Source organism: Piliocolobus tephrosceles, chromosome 2 (assembly GCF_002776525.5).
Source record: "Piliocolobus tephrosceles isolate RC106 chromosome 2, ASM277652v3, whole genome shotgun sequence".
NCBI classification, from domain to species: domain Eukaryota; kingdom Metazoa; phylum Chordata; class Mammalia; order Primates; family Cercopithecidae; genus Piliocolobus; species Piliocolobus tephrosceles.
The window spans coordinates 6,415,940-6,434,303 of NC_045435.1; the positions used below are offsets into that span (position 1 = coordinate 6,415,940).

The following is an 18,364-nucleotide window of genomic DNA, read 5'->3' on the forward strand; positions in this document are numbered from 1 at the left end:
TTTTTTTTTTTTTTTTTTTTTTTTTTTGAGACGGAGTCTCGCTCTGTGACCCAGGCTGGAGTACAGTGGCCGGATCTCAGCTCACTACAAGCTCCGTCTCCCGGGTTTACGCCATTCTCCTGCCTCAGCCTCCCGAGCAGCTGGGACTACATGCGCCCGCCACCTCGCCCGGCTAGTTTTTTGTATTTTTTAGTAGACACGGGGTTTCACCGTGTTAGCCAGGATGGTCTCGATCTCCTGACCTCGTGATCCGCCTGTCTTGGCCTCCCAAAGTGCTGAGATGACAGGCTTGAGCCACCGCGCCCGGCCTAGAATTATTTGAAATATGTTAATGGAAAATTTATTTTGGAGCTTGAACAAAATAGAATTTCAAAGCTTGAAACATCCTTGGACTTTGTGAACACTTGTAATACAAAACAATTACTGTTTACAAAGTTTACTAGTAATACAAATACAAAAGTTTACAGAGAACTTTCATATCTCTTAATTCTTAACAATGACCCTGTAATACAGGTAGAGATTATCACATGTAATTTCTTTGGTGAGTAAACTGGCTCGAAGAGCTTAGGTTATTTACCAAAATCAAATAGTAAGTGATAAAACCAGGATTTGAGCCCAGGTTTTCTCAGTCTAAATACAGGAATCTTTCTAGATTACTATGATTCTCAGTTTTTTTTAACTTTTTGGTCAAGGCCGTCAAAAAGAATAATTTCCAACTAATATTTGTTACCTAAGAGTTGTCCCTTGTTCTGAATTGTCAGTATGAAGCTTTTCTTAAGATTAAACTCTGACTTAGCTAATAAAATTTTTGGATTTTTTTCTCATACCATACAATAAATTTGGCAAATAAGTTTCTTATAAACTTACCAGTATTTTGCAAATGCAACTATGCACATGTATTTAATGGTCATTTATGTTTGTTAGCTTTTATAAAGGCTGAAAATGTGGTTTATTTGAGGCTGTATTGAAAAAATATACTTGAGCTTTTCCTAAAGCGTAAAATAACATTGAGGGTGACTTAGCTAACACAATTAGTCAAGGATTCTCAAGAGAAATGTGGTTTAGATCTTTACAATATGCTTTTTTTTAGAGGATTTTCCCAGAGATAACATGAAATATAATCTCATTGCTATTTGATAGTAAATCCTAGCTTCCACAGATATTCTGATGAATTGCTTTCTAGTAGGTTTGATTTAAAAAACTGTTCTAATATAGAGAATTTCATCTGCAAAGAAAATCTTTTCTTGGTTAAGAGTTCCTCATATAGATAAACACACTGGGTCTCACAATTAATGGCAAATTAAACAGCAAAGTTATCGCACAGCTATCATTTATATTAAGTGCTTAGTATGTTCTGGGCACTATTCTAAGAAATGTGAAGATCAAATTAGTTAATTAGTTAATTTAATCCTCATATTACCTCTACCATGAGTTTACTATTTCTATTCCATTTTATAGGAAGGGAAGGAGACAAAGTAAGTGATTTTTCTATCAAGGAAGGAAATTTGCAAGAGAGTACTTTCAATACAAAAACTAAATTTGTATGTAGCTCTGTATTGAAGTAGGTAGGTATAGTCAGTCTGGACATTCTATGCTTATACATCTTAGTCCCTAGGAAAACCCAGAAAATGTGAATCTATCAGGTTCAACTAATAGATTCAGAAAAGGTGGAAAAATCAGTAATTGTATGTGAAACATTATTCTTAGTGGACTGCTTGTTAAAGGCAAGGAGAGTGTTAGTAAAGAGCTTAGCTAGATTAGAATAAAGAAATTGTTTCTCTCCATCTGTTCTAATTAGCTTATCTCACCAGCTTTTATAGCATGCTGGTTATTTCAGAAGAGAGAGCTACTTTGAAAGGACAACCATTTTTCTTTACGCTAATTTATAATGGTTTTGAAGTGGTTGTTCATTCTCAAATATAGACTTTTAAATGTTAGGTCTTTCCTATAACTCTTTGTTATTGGAAGTTTCAAGGATTTGGACGCTCAGTTAAGGATTTTGTCCTCTCCTCATTCCTTTGGTTTTGGCCCAAATGATTATGTTTCCTCTTTTTGGGAAGATTTCTCTGGGTATTTTGATATTTGTCCTGATAGGAGACTTTCCATCATTAACAGGTATTTAAAAATCTGCATTTGTTTTTATCTTTCCATGTCTGTAGTATATGCTCTTCAAAAATAACATTGTTTGATGTGATTGCTGCAAGAAATTGAATCAAATACTACTTTATTAATCTTTGATATTGCTTCATTTAAACCATTTTAAAATATCTCCAATAATTTTGGTTTTCCCTCCTCATTAGTAATTTCTGATTTAGACCTTTTTTTATTTTGTTGAAATTCGATGTATATTTACTTGATTTTGATAACAATCTTGAATGAAAGGAGTGGGAGTTAAATGGAAAAAGATTGAATGCTTCACTCCTCTTTTCCTTAGATATGCCTGCCTGCCTGCCTATGATTTGGGCATTGGCTTCTATATCTTAATGTAGCACAAGCATCAGTTTTTCTTTAGTTGTTACCTTTTGTACTGTATCTTCATTATCAGAAGACTTGACTATACTTTCATTCTGTAGCACAAACCTACTTATCTTTAGAGGAGATCCAAGAACCCAAGAGTGCAGTTTCTTTTCTCCTGCCTGAAGAATCAACAGACCTTTCTCTAGCTACCAAAAAGAAACAGCCTCTGGACCTCAGAGAAACTGAAAGACAGTGGTTACTCAGAAGGCGGAGATCTATTCTGTTTCCTAATGGAGTAAAAATCTGCCCAGATGAAAGTGTTACAGAGGCTGTGGCAAATCATGTGAAGTATTTTAAAGTCCGAGGTAAGCAAACATCCAAATCCTTCAGCTCCATAATGAAATTCAAACATAGTTTAATCATTTGTTAGGTAACATTGTAAATTAAAGTTTATGATAATTCAGACAGGACTGAGCCAAAACTACCTTTCTACTGCTAAGAATATAGTGCTAATGTAACTTCAGAGAACAGTTTACATTAAGAGAGGAGGTATGTTTTTTTCCAGTGCCCTCCAGCTAAGGCAATAATATCATTTAATAGTGACATGCACTTAACCAAAGGAAGAACATTCATTATTTGAGTTTGTAGCTTTTGGTGCATTATGTAAGAAACTTTTTTCACATGAGGGCAGTCACAATAAGATGTCTTTCATTAATTTCAATAACATATTCAGAAAGGAAATGTCTTAAATCTTTTTAAGCACTTCAAAAATACCAGTTTATGTTTTGGACTACATTAATTTTAATTTTTACTTCTTCATTACAGTAAATGCCTAAGTATACCCACAAAATAGCTCTACCAAAGTATACTCACATGCTTGCCTATTTATTGATAGTTATTATATATACAAATATAATCAGTTTCTATATTTTATAGTGTAAATATTCTACAGATTCACACAGGTTTCTCTCTAGTTGGTACACATAAAACTTTTTACATCTAAAGTGATGGCATTTCTGAAACTCACATTTTATTTTGTCTTTAATTAAACAGTATTCTTGATCTCATACTTTTTATGTAAGTCAATTCTGTTTCTCATTTATTTACTAACATTGCTTAATTGATCTTAGTATGTCCCTTAGACATTTGAAGGATTCCCAGACTTTGCTTTTTACTGCTCAAGAACCAATAAAAAGCCATAATATGGATGTGATGTTAGTAAACAAGGTGGAGATAGATGATGAAGTGATTGTAAAATTAGGCTTTTAAATTCATGCATTTATTCATTAATTCATTCAACGAATGTTCATTGAGCCTGAATTTTCCAGGCACTGGATTATATAAACCTTCTGTCTGAGCTGCTACTTTATCTTCTTTATTTTCCTCTTCCTGTCCTTCCCTTCTTCCCTTCTCATCAAAGTTTTAAAAACACAATAAAAATTTAATATAATACCAGCTATTACACATATTTATATATTTGATATTTTTGTTTGTTAAAGTAGTACAATGTATTATATTGGCAGCTCTTTTTTATGAGTGTATTTCTATTTCTTGATTGTATTTGGGAGCTATCAAACATTACTGTGCAATAAGCTTTCCTTTTGCTTTTTAAATGGAGATCCATAGACCTGGCATTTTGAATATAGGCCATATGCCAGAAATGGAAAATTCCAAAGACAGTGGGAAGAGAATAAAGGAACTGAAGGTGAATGAGAATGACAGTTAATTTATCAATATTTGATTTCTACCACCTGGATTTTTACTTTATATTATTATTATTATTATTTATTGTTACTATTTTTTGGAACAGACTCTCATTCTGTCGTCCAGGCTGGAGTGCAGTGGCATGATCTTGGCTCACTGCATCCTCCACTTCCTGGGTTCAAGTGATTCTCCTGCCTCAGCCTCCCGAGTAGCTGGGATTACAGGCACATGCCACCATGCCTAGGTGTTTTTTGTTTGTTTGTTTGTATTTTTAGTAGACATGGGGTCTCACTGTACTTTATATTATTTTAAAATAAAAATATCTTGGTATTTTGGGAACTGATTAAATAGTGAAGAGGAAACAACCAATCATGTAAGGGATTTGGTCATACCTTTTGATTGACTTGCTCTTGTTTTTATAAATTCAAGAGATACTGTTGAAAAAGGAGCTGACAAAAATGAAGATAAAGCATTCCTAGAATAATTGATTTTAAAATACAGATGCTATGAATAGGATCCTTGAAAAGGGATCTCATACAGCTAAGATGGTTGGCACATGACATCAAGATTATAGCTGAGAGAGCTGTTACTGGTCATGGTAGAGAATAAATATTTCATTTGTTATGTTTTTAAAATTTGAGATAAATGAGTATTTCAACATAGGTCTTGCTTGATTTTGAAGAGATAATTGTATTATGCCCTTAACACCAAATGCTTGCAATTTAGAGGGAGGGAGTTATTCAATGTCCATCTAAGGATCTTAGCTCTTTCTCCCAAGCCAATTCAGTCTAATAGTTTGCTCAATTTTCCTTCATACAGAGTTTGGTATCAATTGTTAGTTTTTGTAACAAATTTGAGAAGTGTTTCTAAGGAAGACACAACTGTATTTAACCTAATGTTTTGTAAAATTAAACAGCATACTAGGATGCCCCTCTCTTTTTTTAAAAAAAAATTCGTTGTTGGACTTTTTAAAATATAGCTTTATTGAGGTATATTTTAATGGAATATAGCCCGCATATATTTAAAGTATACTATTTCATTAGTTTTGACAAATTTACCCTTAAAACCATCTTATAGTTAAGATAATAAACCTATCAATCACTCTTAAACGTTTCTTTATGACCATTTATAATGCCCACCTCCCTCACTGCCTCTCCTTACCCCAATACTGAGGCAACCATGAATTTGCTTTCTATCACTATGTATTAGTTTGCATTTTCTATATATATATATATATATATATACTTTTTGGTATGTACTCTTTTTTTGGTCTGGTTTCTTTTACTCAGTGTAATTATTTGGAAATTTATACATGTTTTTTGTGTATCAATAGTTTGTTAGCTTTTATTGTTGGGTAGCATTCTATATTATGGATATACCACAATATGGGATATTTGGGTTATTTTTAGTTATTACTGATTACAAGGAAAGAAATTATGATCATTTGGGTACAAGTTTTTCTGCGAACATATTTTCATTTCTATTGAGTAATAATAGTGGAACGTCTGGGTCACATGATAGGTATATGTTTAACTTTCCAGTAAATTGCCATGTTTTCCAATATGACTGTCACCAACAGTGCAGCAGGATCCCATTTTCCTTACATCCTCACAACACTTGGTATAGTTGGTCTTTTTAACTTTAGCCATTGTAGTGGATGTATATCTTATTGTGGTTTTAATTTGCATTTTCTTAACCACTTATGACTAACAGTTTTGAGCACATTTTTAGCATAATTATTTGTCATTTATAGATTTTTTTTAATGAGGAGTCTATTTGAATATTTTGCCCATTAAAAAATGGGTTGCTTGTCTATTATTGAGTTGTAATAGTTCTTAATGTGTTCTAATTATAAGTTCTTTGTCAAACATATACTTTGCATATGTTTTTCTCGCCATCTGTAGCTTGCCTTTTCTATTTTCTTAATGATGTCTTTTAAGGAGCAGAAGTTTTAACACTTGATAAAGTCAAATTTATCAGGCTTTTGGGGGGAGCATCCTTTTAGTTTTTGATCTTAGTTTGCATAACCCAAGATCACAAAGTGTTTTCTTTCTCAGTCTTTTCCTGTAGAATTTTTACAGTTTTTAGGTTCTAGATGTAGATCTGTGATCTGCTTTAATTTTTGATTATGACATATGGATCAAAGTTAATATTTTGAATATGCAGAGCTAATTGTTCCAATACCATTTGTTAAAAAAGATTATCCTTTCATGCCTTTGCACCTTTGTTGAAAATCAGTGTTCATATACAGTGGATCCATTTCTGTACTCTTCATTCTGTTTCACTTATTTGTCTATTTTTATGCCAACACCATAGTGTGTTATTTACTGTAAGCTTTATTATAGGTCTTGAATCAGATAGTGTAAGTCCTCCAACCTCTGTTCTTTTTTCAAATTTGTTTGGTTATGCAGTCTTTTATATTCCATATAAATATTAGAATCAGCTTACCAAGTTTTACAAAAGGGCTCCTGAAATTTTGATTGGGTTTGTGTTTCATTCTATAGATCAATTTGGGGAGAATTGCCATCTTAACAATACAGATTGACTATTTCTCATCCAAAATGCTTGGGACCAGAAGTGTTGTGGGTTTCATATTTTCTTGGATTTGTGAATATTTGCATAGACATGAGATATCTTGAGAATGAGACTGAAATCTATACACAGAATTCATTTATGTTTCATATACACCTTATACACTTATCTGAAGTAATTTTATACAATATTTTTGATAATTTTGTGCACAAAGTAAGTTTTTGTACACTTAACGATCAGAAAGCAAAGGTGTCACTATTTCAGGCACTCATGTGGACAATCTGTAGCTATTTGGCATCATCATCATTCCTGACTCTGAATTTACATGCTACAAACAAGCAATCATTTTCTTATACTTATTTACATATTAGCACTTCACAGTAAAAAGTATGCTGTACTGTTAATACAGTGAAGAAGAATGTGTTCAAGGTAACTAAGCAGAACAGTGGCATCACCAGAATACCTGCCTCAGCTGTTAAACAACAGTAACAACAAATAATGGAAGGCTTCTAGTTTCTCTCTACAAGTCTGTGTTTTGTTTGAAGGTTCTTGTACAACATACTTTATTTATTACTGTTGTTCATGTGTCTGGGCTGCATGGGTGCCATTTTATGGCCCTTTGTGGGTATACTTGGTGGAGTAACCTGGACATGGGCAGAAAAGATATAACACAGCTGAAGGGAACTGGGAGAGTCTTTTCTTTCCCTTGGGTACTCTGAATAAACTGTCTAGTGTACCTGCATTTTGACTATCACCCATCAAAAGAGGTCAGGTGTGGAATTCGCTACTTGTAGTATCATGCTAGCGCTCAAAAATTTCATATTTTGGAGCATTTTGGATTTTTGGATTAGGGATGTTCAACCTGTATTGAGTCTTCTGATCTATGAACATGATATATCCCTCCATTTATTTAGGTCATCTTCAGTTTCTTTCAGGAATGTTTTCTGATTTTTATTCATTCATTTATTCACTTGTTAATTTACACATGAAACCTTATTTATACTGATTCTACCAGGTATAGTATTAACCACAATAATTAAAACACTGTAGAGTGTGCAATAGTAAAGGTATGTACAAAGTGTATATGTGGGAAGGACACAAGTGGGAATGGCCATCCATGCCTGGGGTGAAAGAAGTTAGTTGACCTGGATTTTGAAGAATGAGTTGGCCTTTTCCAGTGAATCAGATTGGGAAACAGCCTATGGAAGGTCTCAGGACCCAAACGCTGGGTATAGTTTCATTTGTTTAAAACTTACTATGCAAGTTTAGAGTCCTAAGGAGTGAGGCCATCCACAGCCCATACTTGACTGATACATAAAGTTACCAGATTTAGCAAATAAAAATGCAGGGCACCCAGTTAAATTTCAATTTCAAATAGACAACAACTAATCTTTTCAGTGTACGTATGTCCCATGCAATATTTGAGCCACGGGGCTATGCAAATCTTGAGTCTGAGATACAGGTTTATTGGCTCTTTGTTTTTAGAAATATTATTCAATTTGTTAAAATCTTAGTTTCTTCACCTTTGAAATGGGAATAATAATAATATAAAATATATTTAACCATTTTAGTGAATTTGGCCAAGAGTTCTAGGGCCATTGTAGATCCCAAATAAATGACAATGTTATTGATTGAATGGAAGGAACATATAACCAATGTTTTGTTTAGTGTATGGATCTTGCATATCTTTTATCAGATTTGTTTATAAAGACTTCACAGTTTTTCATGCTATTGTTAGTGATATTTTTAAAAGTATAATTTCTGATAATGCCTTGCTAGTTTATAGAGATACAACTGATTTTTGTATATTGGCCTTTTATCCTGCAGCTTTGCTGAACTCACTTACCAGTTCTAGTAGCTTTTTTCAGTATATTCCATAGGGCTTTCTACATAGATAATTATTTTATCTGCAAATATAGTTATACTACCTAACAATTTCTATGCCTTATATTTCTTTTTCTTGCCTTGTTGCACCAGAATGGACTATTCCATGTGCTTTGGGCTCCACAATTCTGAAAGGAAAATACATTACACTTTAAAAAAAAGATAATTCCATACTGGATTTCCGGATACCTATGTTTTAGATAAGACACAGCTGGAGATCTAGTAGAAGGATTAAAGACAGGTTAAATGCCGGCATTTTCTTCTTCAGAATATTATAACAATTTCCCTTCCACTACTAGTTTCCAGGGCAGGTTATTTCTGCCAGAAGAGTGGCCATTTGTACATTAGTTATCTTCTCAAAATAGAAAGCTCTCTTCAGAAGTTACTAAAGGCTATAATATCCTTATTTGACAAGGATAGGAATTCTGAACTGTTTAGTTATAGGCCAAGTAGTGAAGTATGCAGTATTTGTCAGTGATGGAATTTTACCTTCCTTAGTACCTCTTTGCCTGGAGGTCATGCTGATTTTGCTCTTCTCTTTTCTGCCTACGTGTCCTATCTAGGTTTCTCCTTTCTGAGCTGTGCAAATGCTTCCAAAAATGTAACCATTCTGAATCCTGTTATTCCAAGTTGATTAGTTGAACCTTCTTGTCAGATAGCTCCCAATTGAAAAGCCATTGGATTAATTAAGGATGCATTCCCTTTCCAGAGGGAATTGCATTTTTTACAGCTTTTACTGGGATGTAATTCATATATTATACAATTTACCCATTCATACTACAAAATTAAGTGACTTTTTAGTATATTCACAGATATACCAAATCACCACAGTCAGTTTAAGAACATTTTTGTCACCTCAAAAAGAAACACATAACCCTTTAGCTATCATCCTTTTATCCTTTTATCTCCCTTCCCCTTCTTCCCAGGCCTAAGTAACTGCTAATCTACTTTCTGTCTTTACAGAATTGTATATTCTGGATATATCATAAAATAAGATCATATAATATATGGTCTTTTGTGACTGGCTTCTTTCACTTTGTATATTATTTTCAAAGTTCATCCACGTTGTACATGTATCAGCACTTTATTCCTTTTTATGGTCCAGTAATATTTTAGTGTATGGATAGATCACATTTGTCAGTCAATTTGGGTTGTTTGCATTTCTGTTAGGTATATATCTAGGAGTAGAATTTCTGGGTCATACAGTAACTCTATAACTACATGAGGAACTGCCAAACTAATTTCCAAAGTGACTGTACTGTGTTATATCCCACCAACAGTGTATGGGGGTTCTGATTTATTCACATCTTTGCCAGCACTGTTTGCCATTTTTTAAAAAAAAATTATAACCATTCTCATAGGTTTGAAGTGATGTTTCACTGTGATTTTGATTTACATTTCCTTAATGATTAATAACATTCAACTTTTCTTATGCTTATTGCTCATTTGTATATCTTTCTTTGAAAAATGTCTGTTCAGATCTTTGCCCATTTTTAAATTATGTTATTTGTCTTTTTATTATTGAGCTGTAATTTATTTATGCTGGCTATAAATCCCTTATCAGGTAAGTGATTTGAAAATATTTTATCCCATTCGGTGGGTTGTTTTTCACTTTCTTGATGGTATCTTTCATGCACAAAAGTTTTTTATTTTGACGAAGTCCAATTTATATATTTTTTTGAGCCTTTGGTGTCATGACTAAGAATCTGTTGCTGAACCTGAGGTCATAAAGATTTATTTCTGTATTTCTTTCTAAGAGTTTTATAGTTTTGGTGTGTACATTTAAGTTTTACATCTACTTTGAGTTGATTTTTTTTGTATATGATGTAAGGATCTAAATGTATTATTTTGCATGTGGCTATCCAGTTCTCCCAGCAGTGTTTGTCGAAAAGGCTATTCTTTTCCACTGAGTGATATTAGCACTCTTGCTGAAAATCACTTGACCATGACGCATGATTTATTTCTGGACTCTCAATTGTGTTCCACTGATTTATATGTCTATTCATGTGCCAGTTCTGTAGTCTTTGCTTTGTAGTATGATTTGAAATTAGGCATGAGTTCATCATCTTTGTTGTTTTTAAAAATTACTTTGGCTATTCTAGGTCCCTTGCAATTCGACATAAATTTTATAGTAAGGTTGTCATTTCTACAGAGAAGTCAGCATGTATTCTGATAAAATTGCATTGAATGTGTAAATCAGTTTGGAGATAATGCCATCTCAACAGTGTTAAATATTCCAGTCTATAAATATGGGAAGTTTTTATATTTATTTAGGTCTTTATTTTTTAAAATAATTTTTTGGTTCTCAGAGTATGGTTTGCATTTTTGGAGACTTACGTTTATTCCTCAGCATTTTAATCTTTTTGATGCTTTTGCATATGCACTTGTTTTCTTATGTTCATTTTTGGTTTGTTCATTGCTATCATATAGGCATACAACTGATTTTTGTATATCAGTTTTGTATCCTGCAACCCTGCTGAACTTGTTTATTAGTTCAAATAGTTTTAAAGTGTATTGCTTAGGTTAGGTTAGGCTTTCCTAGATGCAAGCTCATGTTATCTGCAGACAGATGTAGTTTTACTTCTTTTCCAGTTTGACTGCCTTTTATTTCCTTTTCTTGCCTAATTGCCCTGGTTAGAACCACTGATTTTCACTTTTTTTTTTTTTTTTTTTTTTTTTACCTAGTTGTAGTAGATTTTCCTGACCAAATATTTCTTCATTTGTCATATGCCCCTAGGACCATTTCCAGAGCTTTTAAATGATTGTTTTCAAAATGATGTTTGTCCGTTTCTCTGGGGGAATGGATCTATGTAGCTCCTCACTCTTCATGCTGGAAATGGGACTTTGGTAATTGACTTTTAATAGACTACAAGGTATAAAAGGGTTAAATTTAACTTAGAAGAATGAATTTCTATGGAGTTTTTTAGACAAAGCATTGAACTACTGAGAGAGCTTTTTATAGGAGGTGGGGAAACATTGCCCAAAGTATAATTTATAGGAGACAGCTTATGCTATTCTGTGAAACTAGGAGTGAGGTCAAGGGGAGGTCTGCTATGAAGCCTGGTGATTTATATCACTTCTGGATGCTCTCCCATATTCCTTCCAACTACATTTCTTCGGCACACAATAATATTTTTCTAAGATTTTATAAAAACATTTTAAACAGAAAAGTGAAAGAATTATGTCATAAACATTCATATTCTCAAGGCTTAGTTCTACAGTTAACTTTTTTTATATTTGCTTTATTATGTGTCTATCTCTCTAACCATCTTTTTTTTTTTTTTTTTTGAGACAGGGTCTCACTTTGTCACCCAGGCTAAAGTGCAGTGGTGTGATTACACCTCACTGCATACTCGATCTCCCTGGGTTCAGATGATCTTCCCACCTCAGCCTCCTGAGTAGCTGAGTACATTAGTTATCTTCTCAAAATAGAAAGCTCTCTTCAGAAGTTACTAAAGGCTATAATATCCTTATTTGACAAGGATAGGAATTCTGAACTGTTTAGTTATAGGCCAAGTAGTGAAGTATGCAGTATTTGTCAGTGATGGAATTTTACCTTCCTTAGTACCTCTTTGCCTGGAGGTCATGCTGATTTTGCTCTTCTCTTTTCTGCCTACGTGTCCTATCTAGGTTTCTCCTTTCTGAGCTGAACTATAGGCACATGCCACCATGCCCAGCTAATTTTTTTTTAATTTTTGTAGAGACAAGATATCATTGCCCAGGCTGATCTTGAACTCCTGGGCTCAAGTGATCTGCCTACTTTGGCCTCCCAAAGTGCTCGGATTACAGATGTGAACCAACATGCCTGGCTTAACCATCTGATTTTTTAGATGTATTTCATAAGTTGAAGACATCAATACAATTTCGTCTAGATATTTCAGTATGAGTATCATTAACTAGAACTCAATATTTGTTTACTTTCTTAAAGGTGAAATTTACACAGTGAAATGCAATAATCTCATACGTACCACTTGATGACTTTTGACTAATACACATTAACCCCAGCCTCTCTTGTTTTAGGATATTATCACCCCAAAAAGTTCTCTTATACTCCTTCCCAGATAATTCCCATTCTAGTATGTGACCACTCTTCGAACCATTTTTTAACTCACAGATTATTTTCACCTTCCTAGGACTTTATATAAATCGAATAGTATGTGCTCTTTTGTGTATGTGCTTCTTTCACTCAGCCCTTTGAGATTCATCCATGTTGTTGCATGAACTGGTAATTTCCTTTTGATTCCATTATATGGCCATTTGTTTATTTATTTTTCTATTGATGGATACTTGGGTTGTTTTCATTTTTAAGTTATTGTGAATAAAGATGCTCTGGCATTGAACACAAGTCTTTCTGTGGATATAAGCTTACAGATGTCTTAAAGTAATACCTACGAGGGGCCAGGCATGGTGGCTCACGCCTGTAATCCCAGTACTTTGGGAGGCCAAAACAGGTAGATCACAAGGTCAGGAGATTGAGACCATCCTGGCTAACATGGTGAAACCCCATCTCTACCAAAAATACAAAAAATTAGCTGGGCGTGGTGGTGGGCGCCTGTGGTCCCAGCTACTTGGGAGACTGAAGCAGGAGAATGGTGTGAACCTGGGAGGCAGAGCTTGCAGTGAGCCAAGATGATGCCACTGCACTCCAACCTGGGCAACAGAGCAAGACTCCATCTCCAAAAAAAAAAAAAAAGGAATACCTAGGAGGTAATTGCTGGATCATAGGTGATATAGCTTGGCTGTGTCCCCACTCAAAATCACATCTTGAGTTGTAATCCCCATATGTAGTGGGTGGGACCTTGTGGGGGGAGATTAGATCATGAGGGTGGCTCCCCCATGCTGTTCTCATGATAGTGAGCGAGTTCTCATGAGATCTGTGCCTTAATAAGGGGCTTTCCCCCATTTCACTCAGCACTTCTCTTTCCTGATGCCATGTGAAGAAGGATGTGTTTACTCCCCCTTCCACCATGATTGTAAGTTTCCTGAGGCCTCTCCAGCCATGCAGCACTGTGAATAATTTAAATCTCTTTCCTTTATAAATTCTTCAGTCTTTGATATTTCTCCATAGCAGCATGAGAATGAACTAATATAGCAAATTGGTACCAAGTAGTAGGGCATTGCTGTAAAGATACTCCAAAATGTGGAAGCAACTTTGGAACTGGGTAGCAGGCAAAGGTAGGAACAGTTTGGAGGGCCCTGAAGAAGATAGGAAGATATGCGAAAGTTCAGAACTTCCTAGATACTTGTTGAATGGTTTTGACCAAAATGCTGACAGTGATATGGACAATGAAGTCCAGGCTGAAAGAAGGTCTCAGATGGAGATGAGGATCTTGTGGGAACTGGAATAAAGGTGACTCACTATGTCTTAGCAAAGAGACTGGTGGCATTTTGTCCCTGCCCTAGAGATCTGTGGAATTTTGAACTTGAGAGAGATAATTTAGGGTATCTAGTGGAAGAAATTTCTAAGCTGCAAAGCATTCAAGAGGTGACTTGGGTGCTGTTAAAAGCGTTCAGATTTATATATTTACAAGGATATGGTTTGGAATTGAAAGTTATGTTTGAAAGGGAAGCACAGCATAAAAGTTCAGAAAATTTGCAACCTGACAATGCGATAGAAAAGAAAACCCATTTTCTGAGGAGAAATTCAAGCTGATTGCAGAAATTTGTGTAAGTTGTGATAAGCCAAATGTTAATCACCAAGACAATGGGTAAAATGTCTTCAGGGCATGTCAGAGGTCTTCATAGCAGCCCCTCTCATAACAGGCCCAGAGGCCTGCTGCTTTATGCAGTTTCTGGAGTTGGTGCCCTGCACGCCAGTCATAGCTAAAAGGGGCCAACATAATGCTCAAGCTGTTGCTTCAGAGGGTGCAAGCCCCAGGCCTTGGCGGCTTACATGTCGTGTTGGGCCTGCAGGTGCACAGAAGTCAAGAATTGAGGTATGAGAACCTTTACCTAAATTTCAGAGTATGTAGGGAAATGTCTGGATGTCCAGGCAGAAGTTTTTTGCAGGGATGGAGCTCTTGTGGGGAACATCTGCTAGGGCAGTGTGGAAGGGAAATGTGGGCTCGGGGCCCCCATACAGAGTCCCCATTGGGGCACTGACTAGTGGAGCTGTGAGAAGAGGGTCACTGTCCTCCAGATCCCAGAATAGTAGATCAACCAACAGCTTGCACCAGGCACCTGGAAAAGCCATAGACACTCAATGCCACCCTGTGAAGGCAGCTAGGAGGGGGGCTGTACCCTGCAAAGCTACAGGGGTGGAGCTGCTCAAGACTGTGGGAGTCCATCTCTTACATCAGTGTGACATGGATGTGAGACATGGAGTCAAAAGAGATCATATTAGAGCTTTAAGATTTCACTTAATTTTGGCCAATTTCTCCCATTTGCAATGGTATATTTACCCAAAGTCTGTACCCCCATTATATCTAGGAAGTAACTAACTTGCTTTTGATTTTACAGCCTTATAGGTGGAAGGGACTTGCCTTGTCTCAGATGAGACTTTGAACTTGGACTTTTGGGTTAATGCTGGAATGAATTAAGACTTTGGGAGATGTTGGAAAGGCATAGTTGTGTTTTGAAATGTAAGGATATGACATTTGGGAGGGGCCAGGGCAGAACGATACAGTTTGCCTGTTCCCCACCCAAAATCTTATCTTGAATTTTAATCCGAATTGTAATCCTTATTTGTTGGAGGTAGGACCTTGTGGGAGATGATTAGATTATGGGAGTGGTTCCCACATGCTATTCTCTTGATAGTGAGCAAGTTCTCACAAGATCTGATAGCTTTATAAGGGGCTTTCCCCCACTTCACTCAACACTTCTTTCTCCTGTTACCATGTGAAGAAGGATGTGTTTGCTTCCCTTCCACCATGATTGTAAGTTTCCTGAGGCCTCCCCACCTATGTGGAACTGTGAGTCAATTAAATCTCTTTCCTTTATAAATTACCCATTCTTGAGCATTTCTTCATAGCAGCATGAGAATGAACTAATACAATAGGATTGGTGATATTTTGTTATATAAGAAACAACTAACATTTATTTTCAAAGTGGCTGTACTATTATACATTCCTACCAAAATGAGGCTTTTGGTTGCTCTGCATTTTTGCCAAATTTTGGTGTTTTCCATGTAAAAATTTCAGTCATTCTGGTTTGTGTGTGTATACTTTAATTTGAATTTCTCTGAAAAATGAATGATGGTGAACAGTTTTTCACATACTCATTGGCTATTTGTATCTCTTTCTTTGTGAATTATATATTCCAGCCTTTTACCTACTGTAAAAATTAGGTTGTTTGTTTTTTTTTTGTTAGGGAGTTGTAGGAATTATTTCAGTATCCTAAATACTAATTCTTTGTCAGATAAATGTATTTTGAATATTTTCTGCCAGATATGTGGTTTGTCTACTCATTTTTATTAACAGTGTCTTTTGATAATCAGACACTTTAGTTTTGATGAATTCTAATTTATTATTTTTTCTTTCATAATTGTTGCTTTCTGTGTACTGTCTATAAAACCTTTGTCTATCCTCAGGTGATGTAGATACTCTTCTATGTTTTATTTTAGAAACTTCATAGTATTAACCCTAATATTTCAAATCATTTTTTGTGTATAGTATGAAGAAGGCATTGAGATTTATTTTTTCTTTCCCTATGGGTAGATATTTTTTCAAACTTCTAAAATACTTTCTCTGAATCACTTCATTTCATAACCAGACATTATAGACATTCACTTTTTGTTAGTTTTTACTGACCCAGACTTTTCACCTTTGTGTTGTCTTTTGGAATTTACTTTAATTTTCATTTCGAAGTTTTACGAAGAAGAAATGAAAAACAGTGATCTACAAATAGTTCAGCTCTGCCTCAGTCAGTGCCTGCTGGACTCTTCTGTCTGCTGTATGGTCAAAAGTTCTGAATAACAATAATAAGGATACAGTTAGTTCAATAAAAGGCAAATTAAGTTTGTAATAGAAGGTTCAGTTTAGCCCTAAAACTCAATTGACAGGGAAACTTTCAATACTCATACATTTCATAATCTGTTAAAGCTTAAGAATTTTTTTGGCTTGGACTATCTTCTTCCATCAAGTAACTATTGGACAATCAGAATTGAACCTGATACTAACATATGATATGCATGTTGCACTTTGCAATTTGTAAAATACTTTCACAGATAAGATAATAAGGTAGTAATTATTTATCCTGTTAAAAAAGAGAGATGAGTCCATTGAAGCTTTGAATAGTTAGGTAAGTTACCCATGGTTATCAAACTAGTGTACTAGAAAGCTAGAGCAGGAACTTAGATCTTCCGACTGTGTGAATCCAGAGGCTCCACCTCACTATACTGTCTGATGTGTATTCAATCTTCTTGCTATGAAAAATAGTTTCTTTTTTATCTCTGTTAAATCTAACTTTCTCTCTTATCACTCTCCTCCTCTTCCCTTCCATCCTGATCTATCTGTTACCTACAGAGTCCTGCACCTCTGAAATGGTTACAAAACAGCAGCACACTCAGTACTATACAAAATGCACAGAGATACTATTTAGCAGCCTTTCAGATTTGATGCTTTGGAATAACTTAGCAAATAAATTGATTAGTTTTTATTTTAATACAGCAATATATTTCTCCTGAATATCATTTTAAAGTTCATGTGTATGTATGCATGTTTGTGTATATATATATAGTTCTTAAATTAATAGGCTATATTTCTTTTTTTTTTTTTTTTTTTTTTGAGACGGAGTCTAGCTCTGTGGCCCAGGCTGGAGTGCAGTGGCCGGATCTCAGCTCACTGCAAGCTCCGCCTCCTGGGTTCACGCCATTCTCTCACCTCAGCCTCCCGAGTAGCTGGGACTACAGGCGCCGCCACCTCGCCCGGCTAGTTTTTTGTATTTTTAGTAGAGATGGGGTTTCACCATGTTAGCCAGGATGGTCTCGATCTCCTGACCTCGTGATCCGCCCGCCTCCGCCTCCCAAAGTGCTGGGATTACAGGCTTGAGCCACCGCGCCCGGCCTAATAGGCTATATTTCTTAGAGTAGTTTTAGGTTTACAGAAAAATTGAGCAGCGTGTTTAGAGAGTTACCATATATTCCCTCAACTCCCCCACCGCTTTTCCCTGTTATTAACGTTTTATATTATTGTGGTACATGTGTTACAATTTATGTGCCAACATTGACACATTATCATTAACAGAAGTTCATAGTTAACATTAGGGTTCACTCTTTGTGTTGTACATTCTATGGGTTTTGACAAATGTATAATGACGTGTATCCACCATTATAGTATCATATGGAGTACTTTCACTGCCCTAAACATCTGCTGTTCTTCCCTGTCTCCGCCAGCCCCTGGAAACCACTGATCTTTTTACTGTCTCCATAGTTTTGCCTTTTCCAGAATGATATTGGAATCACCAGTATGCAGTCATTTCAGATTGGCTTCCTCTACTTAGCAATGTGCATTAAAGTTTTCTCCATGTCTTTTACACCTTGAAAGTTCACTTCTGTTTATCATTGAGTAATATTTTAGATATATCACAGTTTGTTCATCCTTTCACCTATTGAAAGACATCTTCATCACCCCCAAGTTTTGGCAATTATGAATAAAGCGACTTTATAAATACTTGTGTGCAGGTTTTTGTGTGGACATAAGTTTTTTATGTATAAAAAAAGACGATTATTTTCTGTTCTCAGATATGAAATATAGTAGTTTGAGAGTGATAATTTCAGGTGGATATCTTCTACTTGATTTTATGTAGTACTTTCTGCTTCCTGTAAGCTTTGAGAAAAAGTTTGAATACT

At 35.2% G+C, this 18,364-nt stretch overlaps 1 protein-coding gene across 1 annotated transcript in view; it reads left to right on the top strand.

The window, feature by feature from the left end:
- The first annotated feature begins 2,033 nt into the window (after nucleotides 1-2,033).
- Nucleotides 2,034-18,364, top strand: part of IMPG2 (interphotoreceptor matrix proteoglycan 2) — a 77,868-nt gene continuing 61,537 nt past the window's right edge. Inside the window, exons 1-2 of the mRNA XM_026457039.1 lie at nucleotides 2,034-2,115; nucleotides 2,574-2,822. Of these exons, the coding sequence (XP_026312824.1) occupies nucleotides 2,034-2,115; nucleotides 2,574-2,822 (331 nt within the window). The remainder of the gene's footprint in view (nucleotides 2,116-2,573; nucleotides 2,823-18,364) is intronic.